Source organism: Erpetoichthys calabaricus, chromosome 2, assembly GCF_900747795.2.
Source record: "Erpetoichthys calabaricus chromosome 2, fErpCal1.3, whole genome shotgun sequence".
NCBI lineage: Eukaryota > Metazoa > Chordata > Cladistia > Polypteriformes > Polypteridae > Erpetoichthys > Erpetoichthys calabaricus.
The window spans coordinates 174,002,192-174,021,746 of NC_041395.2; the positions used below are offsets into that span (position 1 = coordinate 174,002,192).

Here is a 19,555-nt window from a genome sequence, read left to right on the forward strand (position 1 = left end):
GTCTGACAGGCCGAGGAGGTGGATTGGTGGTGGTTCAGCGTGATTGTCTTAAAGCAACCACTGTTGATTTTCACAACATTAAGTCTTTTGAATACCTGGTTGTTAAAATCCCTGGAAAGGCTTCACTGCACATTATATTAATCTACAGACCTCCTAAGCTTCAGCTCGATTTTTTTCTCTGAACTTTATGAAATACTCACTCTTGTCTGTGGCATGTCTACTGCTGTTATTTTACTTGGTGACCTTAATATTCATGCAGATTCTGACTGTCCATCTGCTTGTGAGCTACGTTCAGTACTGGATTGTTTCAGTTTTGTGCAGCATGTTGGTTTTTCAACCCATGCTAAGGGCCATATTCTGGATATTGCATGTTCCACTGGTCTGCAGAATGTCTGTACATCCAGTACTGTTATTGGTATCTCCGATCATAAGCTGATTAAAATTTAGCTTCACTTATCCCATCCATAAAATAACTCTAAAATCTAAAATAACCTATCGTAATATCAAGAACATTGATCAATTATTCTTCTCTATGTCTGTTGGTGTTTCCTGTCTCTATGATGTTTCTGGGTTGTCTTACCCTATGCAGATTTTCTCTCTATATAATTCCACATTGTCACAAATTTTGGATCATTATGCAATTATTAAATCCTTGGTTGTTCCTACTACCCAGTCATCTCCATGGTTTACAGCAGAATTGCGTACCATGAAACAAACTGGTCGCTGCTTGGAAAGGCTCTGGAAGAACACTGGTTCCTGGCTTACACCGAACATCTGAAGGAATACAGATGTGCCTTATCGGTGGCATGTTCAAAGTACTATTCCACTTTATTTACTTTGGTACTTGTCGCCCTAGATATCTTTTTAATACAGTTAAAAGACCTTGTCAACCTGCTGTTAAAAATCCTTATTTCTCTGTTGAGCACTGTAATTTTTGGACTATTTTCAGTCAAAAATTATGACCATATATCAAAGTTTCTCTACTAACCATTCCTCATCTCTATCGACTGATTATACTTCTAAATCTACAGTTTATTTCTCTAAATTTAACTCCACTACACCAACTTTTATTGCTGAAGTAATATCTAAATTAAATCAATCTACCAGCCACCTAGATCCTGCCCCTACTTTACTGATTAAGGCTTGTACTGACAAACTTTCTGCCCCCATTTCTCACTTTATCAACTGTAGTTTCCACACCTGTATTGTTCCAAGTGATTTAAAAACTGCTGCTATAACCTGTTTTAAAAACACCTGGCTCAGATCCCTTACAGCTAAAATTTTATTGCCCCACTTCTAATCTTCCATTTATGACTAAGATCTTAGAAAAGGTTGTTGCTGCTCAACCAAATGATTATTTAAATTTGCATAACCTGCTTGAGCCTTTTCAATCTGGATTCAGAGCCATACATAGCACTGAAACTGCTTTACTTAAGGTAGCCAATAACTTACTTATAACTGCAGATTCTAGGATGGCCGCTATTCTAGTTCTTCTTGACTTGAGTGCAGCATTTGATACAGTTAACCATAACATTTTACTGTCCCGACTGTCAGCTATTGGTATCTCTGGTGCTGCTCTTTCTTGGTTAACATCATACCCCAGTGATCGTCAGTATTAAGTCTTCATTAGGGAATACAAATCTGACACTACTTTATTCACACAAGGTATCCCCTCAAGGGTCAGTTCTCAGTCCAATCCTCTTCAACATCTATATGCTCCCATTAGGTTAGATTATTCATCAGTATGATCTGAGCTTCCACTTCCACAAAGAGTGTCTGATTTAAAGAGAACATGCCGTAGAGCTGAGCGTAAATGGAGGAAGACTAAACTAACTATTGACTATGAAATATTAAAAGTTAAAATAACAGAATACAATAACACAGTCCGCCTTGAGAGGCGCTATTTCTCTAAGATTATAAATAACAATGCTAGTAATCCCAGAGTCTTATTTTCGACGATTGATCGTCTGTTAAACCCAGGTAACTCAAAGGAATGCCTCCTAAGTACTTCCAGTAAAACCTGTGAGGCTATCGCTGTATTTTTCAATCAAAAAATTAATGATATTAGAAATAACATAGTATATCTCCCCAACACTAAGGATCCTCCTAAACCCCAGTATTCCGTAATAAACAAATTAAATTCTTTCACTAGGATAGATTTACCTGATTTACATAAAATAATTTCTCAAATGAAACCCTCCACCTGTGCCCTTGACCCAATACCAACAAAATTTTTCAAAGAAGTATCAGGCGTGCTAATTGATAATGTTCTTGACATAGTAAATTCGTCATTAGATACGGGGGTCTTCCCAGACTGTCTTAAGACTGCTGTAGTTAAACCCCTACTTAAGAAAAATAATCTCGACCCCTCTGCTCTTGAAAATTATAGGCCCGTCTCTAACCTGCCTTTCTTAAGTAAAATTCTAGAGAAGGCAGTCATTATGCAGTTAAATGAGCACCTCAATAAACATGCTATTCTTGATAAATTTCAGTCAGGTTTTAGAACAAATCACAGCACAGAAACTGCACTTGTTAAAGTAGTAAATGACTTGCGGGTAAATGCAGACAGAGGCCATTTATCTGTTCTCATCCTCTTAGATCTGAGTGCTGCATTTGACACCATTGATCATAATATTCTTAAGAAATCGCCTTAGTCAATGGGTGGGCCTCTCTGGCAGCGTCTTAAATTGGTTTGAATCCTACCTGGCAGGGAGAAAATTCTTTGTTAGTTGTGGTAATTATAATTCAAAGACACATGATATCCTATATGGTGTTCCACAAGGCTCTATCCTGGGTCCGCTGCTCTTCTCAATCTAAATGCTTCCATTAGGTCAGATTATCTCGGGACATAATGTGAGCTACCACAGCTATGCTGATGACACACAGCTGTATTTACAGTGGTGTGAAAAACTATTTGCCCCCTTCCTGATTTCTTATTCTTTTGCATGTTTGTCACACAAAATGTTTTTGATCATCAAACACATTTAACCATTAGTCAAATATAACACAAGTAAACACAAAATGCAGTTTTTAAATGATGGTGTTTATTATTTAGGGAGAAAAAAAATCCAAACCTACATGGCCCTGTGTGAAAAAGTAATTGCCCCCTTGTTAAAAAATAACCTAACTGTGGTGTATCACACCTGTGTTCAATTTCCGTAGCCACCCCCAGTTACTGCCACACCTGTTTCAATCAAGAAATCACTTAAATAGGAGCTGCCTGACACAGAGAAGTAGACCAAAAGCACCTCAAAAGCTAGACATCATGCCAAGATCCAAAGAAATTCAGGAACAAATGAGAACAGAAGTAATTGAGATCTATCAGTCTGGTAAAGGTTATAAAGCCATTTCTAAAGCTTTGGGACTCCAGCGAACCACAGTGTGAGCCATTATCCACAAATGGCAAAAACATGGAACAGTGGTGAACCTTCCCAGGAGTGGCCGGCCGACCAAAATTACCCCAAGAGCGCAGAGACGACTCATCCGAGAGGTCACAAAAGACCCCAGGACAACGTCTAAAGAACTGCAGGCCTCACTTGCCTCAATTAAGGTCAGTGTTCACGACTCCACCATAAGAAAGAGACTGGGCAAAAACGGCCTGCATGGCAGATTTCCAAAACGCAAACCACTGTTAAGCAAAAAGAACATTAGGGCTCGTCTCAATTTTGCTAAGAAACATCTCAATGATTGCCAAGACTTTTGGGAAAATACCTTGTGGACTGATGAGTCAAAAGTTGAACTTTTTGGAAGGCAAATGTCTCGTTACATCTGGCGTAAAAGGAACACAGCATTTCAGAAAAAGAACATCATACCAACAGTAAAATATGGTGGTGGTAATGTGATGGTCTGGGGTTGTTTTGCTGCTTCAGGACCTGAAAGGCTTGCTGTGATAGATGGAACCATGAATTCTACTGTCTACCAAAAAATCCTGAAGGAGAATGTCCGGCCATCTGTTCGTCAACTCAAGCTGAAGCGATCTTGGGTGCTGCAACAGGACAATGACCCAAAACACACCAGCAAATCCACCTCTGAATGGCTGAATAAAAACAAAATGAAGACTTTGGAGTGGCCTAGTCAAAGTCCTGACCTGAATCCAATTGAGATGCTATGGCATGACCTTAAAAAGGCGGTTCATGCTAGAAAACCCTCAAATAAAGCTGAATTACAACAATTTTGCAAAGATGAGTGGGCCAAAATTCCTCCAGAGCGCTGTCAAAGACTCATTGCAAGTTATCGCAAATGCTTGATTGCAGTTATTGCTGCTAAGGGTGACCCAACCAGTTATTAGGTTCAGGGGGCAATTACTTTTTCACACAGGGCCATGTAGGTTTGGATTTTTTTTTCTCCCTAAATAATAAAAACCACCATTTACAAACTACATTTTGTGTTTACTTGTGTTATATTTGACTAATGGTTAAATGTGTTTGATGATCAGAAACATTTTGTGTGACAAACATGCAAAAGAATAAGAAATCAGGAAGAGGGCAAATAGTTTTTCACACCACTGTATCAATAGCACCCGATGACCCCGAATCTCTTGATTCGCTAACACAATGTCTAACCTGTATCTCAGAATGGATGAATAGTAACTTTCTCAAATTAAATAAACAGAAAACCGAAATCTTAGTGATTGGCAATAATGGATACAATGAGGCTATTAGAAATAAACTGGATGCATTAGGATTAAAAGTCAAAACGGAGGTAAAAAGCTTAGGGGTAACCATTGACTGTAATCTGAATTTTAAATCACATATTAATCAGATCACTAGGACAGCATTTTTTCACTTAAGAAACATAGCAAAAGTTAGACCTCTTATATCATCGAAAGATGCAGAGAAATTAGTTCACGCATTTGTTTTCAGTCGGCTAAATTACTGTAACGCACTCCTCTCAGGACTACCCAAAAAAGACATAAATCGTTTGCAACGAGTGCAGAATGCAGCTGCTAGAATCCTTACCAGGAAAAGAAAATCTGAACACATTTCTCCAGTTTTGATGTCACTACACTGGTTACCTGTGTCATTCAGAATTGACTTTAAAATTCTGCTTATGGTTTATAAAGCCTTAAATAATCTCGCTCCATCTTATATATCGGAATGTCTGACACCTTATACTCCAAATCGTAACCTCAGATCCTCAACTGAGTGTCTCCTTAGAATTCCGAGAGCAAAACTTAAAAGAAGTGGTCAGGCGGCCTTCTGCTGTTATGCACCTAAAATCTGGAATAGCCTGCCAGTAGGAATTCGCCAGGCTAATACAGTGGAGCACTTTAAAAAAACTGCTGAAAATACATTATTTTAACATGGCTTTCTCATAACTTCACTGTAATTTAATCTTGATACTCTGTATATCCAATCCATTATAATAACTATTCATTCAAAATCTGTACTAATCCCTACTCTCTCTTCTGTTTCCTTTTCCGGTGTCTTGCGCCACCACCATCTACCCAAAGCTCCATGATGTTCCAACAATGATGGATGGATTAAAAGCCAGAAGTCTGTATGACTATCAGCATCAAGTGACTCCGTGAGAACCCTAACTACAAAGAGGACTATTTTCATTTATGTTAGGTAGAATGCCCAGGGGGGACTGGGCGGTCTCATGGCCTGGAACCCCTGCAGATTTTATTTTTTTCTCCAGCCATCTGGAGTTTTTTTTTGTTGTTTCTGTCCATCCTGGCCATCGGACCTTACTCCTTTTCTATGTTAACTAATGTTATCTTATTTTAATTTTGTATTTTGTCTTTTATTTTTCTTTTCTTCATTATGTAAAGCACTTTGAGCTACTTTTTGTATGAAAATGTGCTATATAAATAAATGTTGTTGTTGTTGTTATGCCAATGACACACAACTTTATGTAAGTGTTGATGCAACTGCAACATCTTCACCTGTTGCGCTGACTGCCCGCATTCGGGAAATCAATCATCGGATGACAGATAATATTTTACAACTCAATCCTGATAAAACAGAAATCTTATTAGTTGATACCAAATCTGTCCCCTCTACCCTTCGTGGGCTAAAAATTGACATTAATGGGATCCTGGTTCAACCCTCAGCATCAGTCCGTAATTTATTTGTCATCTTTGATCAGCTTCTTACTTTTCAATCACACATTAGCTCAATAATACAGACAACCTTTTGTCAACTTTGCAACATTGCTCATCTGCATTCTTTCCTCAGTGTGAAAGATACTGAAACATTCATTCACGCTTTCATCACTACCCATCTGGGCTATTGCAATGCTTTGTTTTATGGCCTCCTGACTAAATATATCGGTAGATTACAATATGTTCAGAATTCTGCTGCTTGTTTACTTACTATGGCAAGCGGCTGGGGGAGGCACCCAGCTGGGATGCCCGGAAGGACCGGAGGAGGGCTTACGCCTCCTCCAGACCACGAGGGGGCAACCGCCCTGGTGGCTTTGGGGACCACGGGAACAGAGCTTAGAAGCTCAACTCTATAGGGGCCCATGGTCACTGCCAGGGGGCGCCCCGATGCCTGGAGAGCCCTGGTACTCAGCACTTTTGCCACACCCGGAAGTGCTGGGGGGAAGACGACCAGGGACACCCGGAGAGCTTCCGGGTGCACAGCCGACACTTCCGCCACACCAGGGAGTTTCACGCATTGGTAGGCACGTGGAGCACATTTCTTCAAGAATTAAAAATAAAAAAATTTTTTTCTCGCCTTTAAAACCCTTCATGGGTTAGCCCCTCATTTTCTGTCGGAGCTGCTGTTTCCTTACACTCCTGCCTGTGCATTACGATCATCGGACACTAAGTTATTCATTCTACCTAAATACAGGTTAGTAACTATGGGTGGCAGAGCTTTCAGAGTGATAGCCCCTAAAATTTGGAATTCTCTCCCTCTCAGCCTTCGCGAGGAAAAATCTATTAATAATTTCAAACTTCTGTTAAAAACACATCTTTTCAATGAGTATTATTCTTTTTCGTGTATGTAATTTCTACTGTCTTGTTAATGTGTGTATTGAATTGTAAAGTGTCCTTGAGTGTTTGAAAGGCCCTACATAAGTAAAACATTATTATTACTATTATTATTATGTACTACAGAACTGTCAGAACCTGCGTTATTTATGCTATTCAATTAAACCCTATTGATATTTTCATAAATGACATTCAGAAATTGGTGTCAGTGAAGTGGGATGTATGTACAATGATTTGCTGCTTTTCCTGGGGATGATTTACTTTGCAAGGTGTCAAGGTAAGATGACCAGATATTTTATACACTAATCAAATGTTCCAGATTTTAGACATTTTACTGTAGGAATGTAGAAATTTAAGCTTTTAAATACATTCTAGATCTGTCTCAAATTCTCCAGTTATTGACACATGCCTCTGCTCAAAGGTACTTGCTCAGCTATCTGTGCACATGTATTTTTCTAGTAATAATTAAAACTCATATGAATGCATGGATGTGGAGAAAAATAAAAAACAGCTTTACAAGTACAGGTATGTCCTCTGGTCTCAAGCGGTGTTATCAGTCCGAGAAAAGCCTTCATGAAAAAGCGTTCATGAAAATGAAATCACTGAAATCAGGGAAAACCACCAAATATTAAGTTCAAATATAAACCCTTACAAGTTGGACTTTGAGTCAATCAATTTTATTCATTATTAGTCCTTTAGAAAATCAGACCACAGCTTTTGGGGGTCAAACTGTCACCTCTGACAACTTGACTTAGTAACTTAAAAGCAAATGAAGAAATGTCTGTAGGGTTACAGCATTGCAGATATTATGTTGTTGTGGTGGAGAAGGACTGGAACACCAAGACAAAAACCTGAACGTGATTCCAGTAAAGGATATCATTAAAAGAAAGAAACCCTTGCCCAGGAAGTTAACTGGGAGCCAGGCTCGGAGATGATATTTGCATGTAAGCCCAGGGGTGCTCAACCTTATAATGAATCCTATTTTGAGTGATTTTTTGAATGGTAAAGTAGGAATTTTAGGGTGGGATTCATTTTTTATAAAGCTTATCCATTTACTTCACTGACTGAATTATACCCCTGTATCTCTAACCACAATTCTCTCACAAATAGATTTCCTAAAACAAATCTTCAAATGATTTCTCCTTGAATGCCTACAAAATATGCTTCATGCTCACACAGCAAGTAATTTAAAGCAATGACAAGTCGTCACAACCTTGCATGGAAAATGAGGGTTTCTTCACAAATCTCTTTTCAACATACTTTGCTTTGATCCATGCCTCCTTTTCTTGCCTGAAAGTAAAAACAACATTTTAATACAATGGCCTACATTTCTTCATCTTTCAAATATCTATTTCTTATTAATCAATGCAACCTTAAAAACAACACAATTAAATTTATTTTATAAGATTTATTTTGAAAATGTACAAGTCTGTTAAAATCCTCTACAAATCCAAAATTCCAATATAATGCATATTCAGGGTATTAAGTATCCATTGCACTTTATAGTGCAGTACTTGCTAAATTAGTTTACTTAAATATGGGGAATTCCCCTGTAAATTTCTGACACAGGTATACTCAACACAAATATACATCAGCTCCAATAAAACCCACAAAGAAGGTGAAAAAGAATTTAAGTAAGGAAAAATAAAACTCCAGTATGCAGTCTGAGATGGTCTGGTTCTCAGAAAGTGGATGTTCCTGTTTATTTTGTGACTTTGGCCAGACTAGAAGGATAGTCTACAATATTTCAGTGAGTGCAGAAGTGATTACAGATCTAAGATTAGATGGAATGAGTGAGTGAAAATAGAAATATGAAGCTAAAAAGGAGAGGGCTAATGTCATCTTTAATACTGTTAAGTCTCCACATATTTATTTCCTAGATTATGGTATTTATGAAGTCACACCATCAAAGATAGAGGCCACTGGGTATAACTACCTGTTCGGAACTTCTCCAGACAAAGGAAGTATTGAGTAAAAATGGTGATTAAAGAAAGCAAACACAGATAAATGAAAAGCTCACAAAAAGATTAACAACACTGGCTATTGTGAATTAAACAAATACCATAAAGAATCTTTTTACCAAGAGCTGGCCGCAGTCACTTTCACAGCACCTTCTTCAAAACATCTAGCTTCATATATACTGTTGATGATATCATTGCCCAAGACACAGAGGAGCTGCACAACAAGGAAAACAATGAGATGACTGAAAATAAATAAAATAAATATTACCAAAAAATCTTGCTGTTAAATCCAAAAGGGAAACCCACTCTACCTTTAGCTGTGTTGGCTCCCAGGAATCCAGAGTGACTGAACGGACCTTTGAGAGATGAACTCCAAGACTCCTAAAACAACACATTGGCCATTGAGTCAAATCTACTTTTTTATTTCCCTAAAACTATCACATTTGCTTATCACCGTGTCACAGAGAACAACACTGCTATCTCATGGACCCAGTATCCTGGCTTTGAATACTGATGTTTGATGTTGTCTTTGGTGATATAGGAAGAAAACCAAAGTACTTGAAGAACATTCAGACTCTACAAAGACATGTATTAATGGACCCTGAGATAGACTAGAACCATGTTCAGTGCTGCTTTCTGTTGTATGTCCAATGTAACTGGGAAAGTTTCAGGCACCCAGTTACCCTGAAATGGGCTAAGTGAGTTTAACAGTGCTTGTCATGTAACATTTAGATTTATCTTATCTGCCATGGACGATACTGGTGAATAAGGAAAAAAACAAAAGAAGTATAACATTTTAGGAGTTGTAAGAGCCATTTTCCTTGTTCTATAAGATTCATGAATATTTCTTAGATAACAATGCATAAATAACGGAAAGTTCCTTTAACCCCCGTAAATAGAATCGTAGTGGTATATTCTTATCATTTCTAACAGCTTGGAGTAAACATTATTCTTCAGTCAGCTAGTGATAGCCTTGCCTTGTATAAGGTGTAGAGGCATACGGTTTTTAACCGTGATTGCATGTCACCGTGTCTGGGCACTTGCCTATGTGCCAACCGGCTTACGAGCCTTTTGAGTGTGTGAAGCAAATATGTACTTAACAGCACTTAATTTATGTGTTGTGCCGTACGTAAAGCGTACAGAAGAAAAAGCTAAGAACCTTTAAGTAGAGAAAAAGAAATTAACCTTTAAGTAGAGAAGAAGAAACGTGACCGCACGTAACAGTGCTCGATGGCCTATGGGCTCTTTGAATGTGAGAAATAACAAGTAAAGAAAACTTGTTTACTTAAGTACCGCACCGTACGCCAAGGCATACAGAAGAAGAAATTAAGAACCTTTAAGTATAGAAATAACTAAAGTCTTTCAAGAAAAGCTAAGTTTAAAGAAGATACATTTTTCCTTTTTTTTTTTGCCTTTTATTCTACGTGTGTAACTATTTTTTCTTTTATGCTTGTGTGGACTATTTGCTTTTACCTTTCACTAAATACCTTTAAAACGAACTCTTGGACTCTGAGAATTCTTTTGGCACGCGTCTTACCCGTGCCTGATGACACCTTATATATTTCAGCAGCTACAGAAGTGTTGAGTAAATGTCCTCTAACAGTGGTTCCTCCAAATTTTTTATGGTATTACTAATTTCCTCTTTTATAATATATGCTTTAAAAAGTGCCTTGTTAAGATGCTCACTTAGAGAAGCACAAAGTAAAACTGACTGACACACAATTGGCTCATATTTAACTAATTTTATCTCCTAACCCCATTAACATTCTCCAGCTTTGAGGTCTACTATATATCCTGGATGGCTTCTCCATCCTCAAATGCTTGTACTCCAAGATCATCCAGGATTGTCAAGTTTCTCAAACCTGACATCAGGAGTGAATCCAGGCAATCTTGCAAAGAAACTTCATTTTGGCTACTTCTACTTATGACCTCACTGTTTCAGCCACCATCCAACAAAAAGAGTGGGTTAGATTGGACAAAAAACTCACAACACCCGAACAATCAAACATCACCCTGTATTCAAATGATGGAAGACATAAAAACCCACAGAAATCTAATTAAACATTCAATTGGACAGCAAGATTAATCCTTCAATATTTGAAAGGCTCACAATGTCAGCCTTTTAGATTGACAACTGCAAAGATCACAGAACTGAAAGTATAATGGATTGGCATGAAAAGCACAACATAACCATGTTATTCTTAGAATGGCTAAGCAGATTTAAACTCTAATGAAAAAAATATAGGACATGGATTACCTTTGTGTAGCACTTTGAAAGTGACAGTTTAAAAGTGAACAAGGATAAAAACCAGTTTATAAAGCTGTACACACTTATGGCAGCAAAAATGATGAAAGGTTAAAAAAAATTAGCATATGTAACATATGTAGCTATGCCTGGATCAAAGGAAAAGTGTAAAAAGAAATAAATCCTGTAAGTAGATTGAATGGCTCAGAAAGACAACTCAGGAACTGCCAGGGATGCCTAAGCTTCTGGTAGGAAGCCAGTCCTGTTGTGGTAGCAAGACGATAGACATTCTCCTGGATCAATGGTCTTACGGGATGCCAGATGAGAGAGAGAAAGAGAGAGTGATACTTATGGAGGAGTGGCATTAGGCCTAAATACCTCTACCCCGAAAAGGGTCATATATGACCTCTGGCAAATAGAGCCGAGATCTTGTTGACCCTTCAAGGGTGAGAACAGAATTAGTCACTTGCCTCAACTACATTAGGTGGCAGAAAACGGTCTTCAACTTGAAGAAGTGATGCCCTTTGTTATTCATGAGTACTGGATAGAAAATGGTCTTCAACTTGAAGTGATGCCCTTTGTTATTCATGAGTACTGGACATTAAAACTCTACTAATGGATGCAGTAACATCAGGATTTATTAGGGGAGGTTCTCACGAATTGGATCTCTTACCAAAGAACATGCCAGATTTGATTATGGAAGTGATAACTTGGGCATCACATACTGACTGACACAAGCAATAGTACATTTTGCGCTTTTCTCCACTTTTTCACATTTCCTGCCACCACCTTGTATGTCAACTTTTTAACAAAAAACCTATTAAAAACATTCTCTCCAGACACTTTTTTCCAGTCAGGCGAGATTCAATGAATACCCATTTGATCAAAAATGTACAGTATAATAAAATCATTAAGTAATTAAAACAAAGCACAACCTTTTGTATTTTAATGCTTCTCTTCTTTATGATAGCTCAGTTATTTGGAGCCTTTGTATAATCAAGCTCACCTGGATCTGGACCCCCTAAAGAAATCAGTGTCAAATCATTTGAATATTTTGAATCATGCAATTCCTTAGATTTTGAATCTTTTTAGTGCAGAAAATTTCCTTTCAAATTCAGCTGCTTTTACACGTATGACAGAAATTAGTTTTGCTAAATGGAAGACTCTTTGAGGTCAAAAAGTTGTTGCTAATTTTAGCAATACAGTGGAATCTCTGTTTGCGAGCATAATTCATTCCGGAAACGTGCTCGTAGTCCAAAGTACTCGTATATCAAAGTGAATTTCCCCATAAGAAATAATGGAAATTCAGATGATTTGTTCCAGAACCCAAAACTATTCATATAAAAATGATTAATACAAAATATAAAGTAAAAATACATAAAACAAATTAACCTGCACTTTACCTTTGAAAAGAATCATGGCTGGTGTGAGTGACTTTCTAAACTCTTGTGGGATTCCACCCAACGGGACGACACGTGAAAGAGCGTCCCAAAGCAATCGCAGTCTCCCAGCGCTATAGCAGTTCGCTGTAAAAGCGAATCTGAAAAGATCGCGGACATGCTATAAGCGCCTGCCGTCGATGGGTGATACAAGGAACAAGGAACATTATAAATGTGCAGGGCCCTGCCTGACTGCTGTGTCTGTGTATAAATAACCGCTCTGTTGCTGTTTCAAGCTGAATAAAGCTGGTGTTGCTAAAGTACTGTGACTCAGCTTCGTGTTTTAGGGTGCAAGACGGGGCTTCGCACGTCACAGCACACACGCGCGCGCACGCGAGCGCACACACACACGAGTGCGCGCGCACACACACAGTGACAATGCTAATGCTGTACTAAACAGTATACAATCACACGGATGTCGACTATATGAGTGAGGCACGCCGACTCAGATGGGATATAGGAGACGATTGCCCACAATCCCGCAGCGAGAGAGAGAGAGAAGAACCATCAGCTCAGTTGTGATCACATGACACTCAGCAGACAAAGCGTATACATACTACTCGTACTGCAAGACCTTGCTCGTTTATCAAGTCAAAATTTATTAAAAATTTTTGCTCGTCTTGCAAAACACTCGTAAACCAAGTTACTCGCAAACCGAGGTTCCACTGTATTTGTTTTAGATATAAAGGTTTTAAATGACTATTTTATTGATTTAAATGTTTATTCTCATCATATTTTTTTATTTGACCAATGACTTTAACCAATTGTATTTCAAATGTTGTTAGTCACCTTGGATAAATTTCCTTTTTTTTCCATTTGGAGCACAGGCAGGTGAAGTGACTTGCTCGTGGTCACCAAGTGTTAAGAGTGGGAAATTTAACCCACAACTTGAGGGTTTGAAGTCCAAAAGCCTTAAGCACTACACCACACTGACTACATAGTTTTCAACTTCAGGGCTGCTATTTTAGGAATAATTATAAAAAACAAACAAAAAAATAGTGTAATATTCATATACATATATACTATAAATAAATAAACACAGTGATATGGTAGCTGCTTAAGTTTAAATTAAGATTTTTAACGAACACTCTCAGCCTAAATATGTGCCTTTGTTTTCTGGAAGTGCTCATTCAACATGAGATGTGAAGTTCCACTTAATTGTTTAGGGTTGCTATAGAAACCAAAGCCTATACAGGAAACAAAGACAAGACAAATGAGTATGTCTACTAAAAAACCTATCGCAGTCTTCCTTATATGGTAAAGTCTACACTTAAGAGCTGTTGAGAATTAAATAGCTAAGCAGATGCAAAATGTGTCTGAGCATGATAAATGAGTATGTGTCACCTGAAGAGTTTAGGCTCGCTCACTCATTAGTTTAGCTTATGTGTGTTGCATTTAGAAGTGTCATGCAGTAGGATGCAACTGCACTGTATTTATATACTGTACTTATTGATTTACTTGCTGCAATAAAAGTTAAAATTTGGGAGGCAGCTTCTTTGTTGTTTCTAGATGTCATGCAAAAATGTTGAATTTTATAGGTTAATACCAATAGTTATGTCCAACGAAAAAAAAAAAATAATGAGAGGTAAGCTCAATGACTAGGGTATTGATTAAGCAGCTAAAAATATGCCACTAAAGCAAGGGTTCTCAAAGTTGGTACTGGGGGCCCACTGAGGCTTCAGGTTTTTGCTTAAACCAGATTCATAATCAGTGACAACTGATTACACTGATCTCAATTAATTAGCTGGTACTTTTTTCTCTTCTCTTATTCTACATTAAGAAAGCACAGAGGCATGATTTTTACATTCATAAGACACTTAGAAATATTTCTGCTTTTGCTATAGATTTAAATGCTTAACTCGATTTTATTGATTTCATTATATTTTATACCCTTTCTCTGTGCAGTTTGCTCCCTTCATTGTATCTTAATACAGTAATCTTTCGCTGTATCGCGCTTCCGACTTTCGCGGCTTCCCTCTATCGCGGATTTTATATGTAAGCATATCTAAATATATAATGCGGATTTTTCGCTGCTTCGCGGGTTTCTGTGGACAATGGGTCTTTTTACTTCTGGTACATGCATCTTCAGTTAGTTTGCCAAGTTGATTTCATACAAGGGACGCTATTGGGGGATGGCTAAGAAGCTACCCAATCAGAGCACGCAGTTAAGGTCCTGTGTGCTGATTGGCTCAGCAACGGAGCACCAAATTCGATTCTGCTGCGTTAACCAGGAAGTCTCGTCTCGCTCATTCAGCATCAACGTGTTTCGCTGTGTAAAGAGTTAACTTTTGTGCTCTTTTTTGTTTATCTTTGTGCATAGTCAAGCCCTTCGTTATGGCTCCAAAACGATCTGCTCCTGCTACTGCTTCAGGGGCCGTGCCCAAGCGCAAACGGAAGATGCTAACGATTGCCGAAAATGTAAAAGTTTTGGATATGTTGAAGGCAGGGAACAGCTACACTGCTGTAGGACACCATTACGGCATCAATGAGTCCACGATTCTTTTTATTTAAAAAGGAGGAAAAGCATATAAGATCTACGGCCACAGTGTCCTTTAACCAGGGCGCAAACCGAGTTGTAAGTGGATGTAATAAGGCAGTAGTCCGGATGGAATCTGCTTTAGGGATTTGGATTGAAGACTGCCGGAAGAAGAACAACGGAGGTGCTACACAGTCGCCTGAAGAGGCTCCTTTAGAAGAGCTGTAAGCTCTCCTTTGTTGTGCAGTAAAATTAAACGCATCGTTATCGGACAAGTCGTCGTGTCTTTGTTGGTGAGTAACCATAATTAATTTTCTATGTACAGTACTTATTACATGTACATAGTTTAGTGTCACTGTACACACATTTTACTGTATACAATTTTTCTTGCATTGTACGTATTTGTTGTTGGTTGCCTGTCTGTCATAATGGCTGTAACATATGTGATATCGGAGACACCTGATATCTTTAAAATAATATATAGGTTTTACTGTATATAAACAGTGTGTTTACATACATCATTTCAACGAATCTTACCTAATATCTAATAATAATATAATAATTCTTTGCATTTATATAGCGCTTTTCTCACTACTCAAAGCGCTCAGCAATTGCAGGTTAAGGGCCTTGCTCAAGGGCCCAACAGAGCAGAGTCCCTATTGGCATTTACGGGATTCGAACCGGCAACCTTCCAATTGCCAGTGCAGATCCCTAGCCTCAGAGCCACCACTCCGCCTAAGAGAATACAAAGGGTTTATGCTGTACAATTGTGCAGGAAATGTTTATAATAGTGTGGGAGAGTTTATAAGGGCTTAAAATATATAAAAATAACCATATAACCATATGGTTTTTACTTCGCAGATTTTCACCTTTCGCGGGGGGTTCTGGAACGCAACCCCCGCGATCGAGGAGGGATTACTGTAATGACAATTAAAAATGAGCAGGACAGTCACCCAGGCAAACAACACTGAATCGTGAAAGACTATTTTAGCGTCAGACCCACTAATTAGAAAACAATGAATTAATTAAACAATTAGAACACCTGGGAAAAATATAATGAACATCAAGAAAAACAAAAGAAAAAAAAAATTTTCCCATATAACTGCTTAGTATATTTTATATATCTCTATTTTATTATAATAAAAAAAAATCCTGCGACAAGGCGAGACTTTTTGGAAGATTTTTTCAAGTCCCGCGAGTTGAGACCTTGGCCATGAGATTTTTTTCAAGTCATGCCCTCCTGTCAACCATTTTCAACCATGCACACGGTAATAACACCTCTTATTCATGTGAATGCTTTTGACAGACACATTTTCTGCTCTCTCAGCTCTTATAAATTTTAAAGTTTTCATCACTTTAAGTTCCCAATTAAAGATGTACTTTGTCCAAATCTTATTGAAGAATTTTATCACGAAGAGTTATCAACAGAAAAAATGAGTACACGGGGAATCCTAGCAGCGAGAAAGATGAAGTCAAACAAATTAACGCCAAAAATGTTGATCGGTTAAACGGCAAATTGGTTAAATGCGTAACAACAGACTATGCTGAAACAGTTGGTAGTAATTGTGCAGAACATGAAAACATCAACTTGCAATATCCCAAAGAATAACTACAACTGTTAACACCATCTGGTCTTCCACCGCACGAATTACTGTAGAAAGAAGGATGTATCCAAGAAAGGTAATGTAGTACATCTTCAGGGGATAACATTAGACAACAAAGGAGATATTGATATGTCATTCATATTAAAACATTAACAGTTTCCTGTTAGAATAGCTTTTGCAAAGACAATTAACAAATCTCAAAGCCAAACATTCGAAAAAGTTGTTTTATTTAATAGAGAGAAAGAAACGGGCAGTTATATTCAATTCAATGCGATATTGATGAAAACTTAATTTAAAAGTTGTTTTTACTGAAGTTTTACAGTAAAAGTATAAGTTTAAAAAGTATTTACGTGTTAATTTTAAAGCCAAACAGAACAAAATCGTATTATCAATGAATAACTCTAATGCAACATGAAACATAATTTACTTTCAAATTATTACATTTTACTCTTTTTGAATATGGTTAATTACTCGCTGTAATGTAAAATAGTTCTATTATACATATGTAACAATTCTCATGAAAATAAAAATCTGTTTAAATTGTACATCCCCACATGTGAGCAATAGAACGGCAAAGAGGCTAGCACGTAGCGTAAGCATGGGGGTTGGTGACCGAAGCGAGCAGGGGGCACAGCCCCCTAGTATATGTATATATTTTTTTTTTACCAAACTTAGTTTTCTAATTTCTATATTGTTCCCAAAACACAGAATCTGGCCAAGAACAGTTCACTTAATTAGCACAGGATTCCAATTAAAAACAGAAGCTGCAGCCACAGGGGGTCCCCCAAGACCGACATTGAGAACCCCTGCACTAAAGCATACATACCATACATATATACACATACATATGCATTGGTTGATAGTGCTTCTTTGCTATTTAAAGGGACACAACTGACAACACCATATCCAGACTGAACATACCTGTGGATCCCTGAACACTCAATGCAGAGGGTAATGCCCAGGTTAATGCTGGCCCACCGTGGCTCAGGCTGCCCACAGTCACAACACTGATGGTTCCCACCTCCCTGCTGCACAACCCTTAAGATAGATGCCTTGCCAGAAGATGTGTTTTGCTGAACATCAGTGGCTGAAAGGGAAGGTTGACTGAGCACAGCCTGTAGGGAAATATGAAGAGGCAAGACTGTAATAGTGTCAAAAATATTTTCTCTGAAATTCTTTTAAGTAATTTTCTAGCAGTCAGTAAAATACAGTTTGGAAATGTTTTCAACCTGTGGATAAGTTGATTCGGTCTTGTCCCGGTAGGCCATATCAATACTGCCCTGAATGGATGCAACCCAAGCCCTCCTCAGGCCTTCCGTATCAGTTTGCAGCATGCAGCTCCTGGACAAATTAACAAGAAAAGTATGTGGTTCTCATGTTGAAGTAAACAGGCAGATAAGGCTACACAGAAAAATTAGTTTCCTGTTCTGTTGGTGTGCCATCTGGCTAATGACACTCAAAAAAATATTCAGACTGCTTTGCTATGAGCCAGTTGATTATGATAAGGACAGCAGAGCTCCCTGTGGATCCTGCACCAGTAACACACAGTCCTTTTAAATTCAACTGAATTTAATTCAAGTTAGTTCTGTACAGCACCCTTCAGAAGATGATGGCATAGACAGCTGTAAAGATTGGCAAACATGCTTCATCACAGACATAGAAATAATATATCAAAAACTAATACATAATAAAACATCTAATTTCCTTAAGGCATGGAGGCAACAGATGAGAGAAAAAAGAACAACTCTATAAAACTTAAGGGACCCATGGTCAAATTCTATGAGAGCTGGAGCCTCAGTGGTCCCAGAGCTCATCTACTATGCATAGTTTGTGGATGTTTACATAATTGTTCCAGATTATACAAATGTTGTTTGAAGAACTGCCATATGGAAATTCATCTAATGTTGGAGTCACTCAATAGTGATGCCACTTCTTCCATCTGCTGTAGTTCTTTTATAGGTCAATTAACCTTGCTTTTATTTTAATTCAATTAGTTTTAATATTTTGCAATCTCTGAATACCAGCATATTTTTTTCAGTCAGTTAGCAAAAGCAGATATAAATATCCTATTTAAAGGCTGTGTCAACTCATGAAAGGAATGCTTTAAAAAATAAATATTTTTTAATACAAAAACAAACTCAATGAGTAAAGAGAGAGAGAGAAATAAAAAATATATTGATCGTAACATATTTCTGCTCATCACTGCTGATTACAACATAGCATGCACTGTACATTTACTCAACCTACTAAATCCAATTTTGAATGGAGAGTTGGAGTCTATCCCTGCAGGATTCAGAGCAAGGCAGGAAATAAGCCTGAATGAGATGACAGTCCATCATAAGGCATAATAATGCACACAGCCACACAAGGACAACGATTAGAGACAATAATCTATCCAACATGCATACTGTACATCTCTAGAATATGGGAGAAAAGCCAAATACCCAAGAGGTGACAAAGCATGGAGACAAGGGAAGATTATGTAAACTCCACAAATAGCTAATGGGCCTGAATATACTACTAATAGTGATAAAAATGTAAATAGTAAGGTGGAAAATTTTAATACTAAAGTGAGAGCTGCCTCTGATTCCTGAAAAAACAGTTAAAAAATCCTCCAGCACTGTTACACCATGGAAGACGCAAACAGTGTCTGATTTAAAGAAAACATGTCTGACAGCTGAATCTAAATGGAGAAAAACTAAACTGATTATCCACTATGAGATATTGAAGGTTAAAATAACAGAATACAACAACATAGTTCATCTTGAGAGACAGTGCTATTTCTATAAAATTATAAATAACAATGCTAGCAATCAGAGTTTTTATTCTCTACAGTTGATTGTTTGCTAATACCAAGTCTCTCAATGGAATATCTCCAAAAAACTTCCAG

At 37.8% G+C, this 19,555-nt stretch overlaps 1 protein-coding gene across 3 annotated transcripts in view; it reads right to left on the reverse strand.

Annotated features, from left to right (window-relative positions):
• zgc:162872 (BAR_ACAPs and ArfGap_ACAP domain-containing protein) overlaps nucleotides 1-19,555 on the reverse strand; it is a 184,476-nt gene that overhangs the window by 23,638 nt on the left and 141,283 nt on the right. For all 3 annotated transcript variants that reach the window (XR_007934257.1, XM_051923635.1, XM_051923636.1), the window contains exons 13-17: nucleotides 17,895-18,006; nucleotides 17,587-17,780; nucleotides 9,213-9,282; nucleotides 9,021-9,115; nucleotides 8,154-8,230 (exon numbers count right to left, since the gene is read on the reverse strand). Coding sequence is in view for 2 of the 3 variants with exons in the window: in XM_051923635.1 (XP_051779595.1) it covers nucleotides 8,154-8,230; nucleotides 9,021-9,115; nucleotides 9,213-9,282; nucleotides 17,587-17,780; nucleotides 17,895-18,006 (548 nt within the window). In the remaining variant the exon portion in view is untranslated. The remainder of the gene's footprint in view (nucleotides 1-8,153; nucleotides 8,231-9,020; nucleotides 9,116-9,212; nucleotides 9,283-17,586; nucleotides 17,781-17,894; nucleotides 18,007-19,555) is intronic.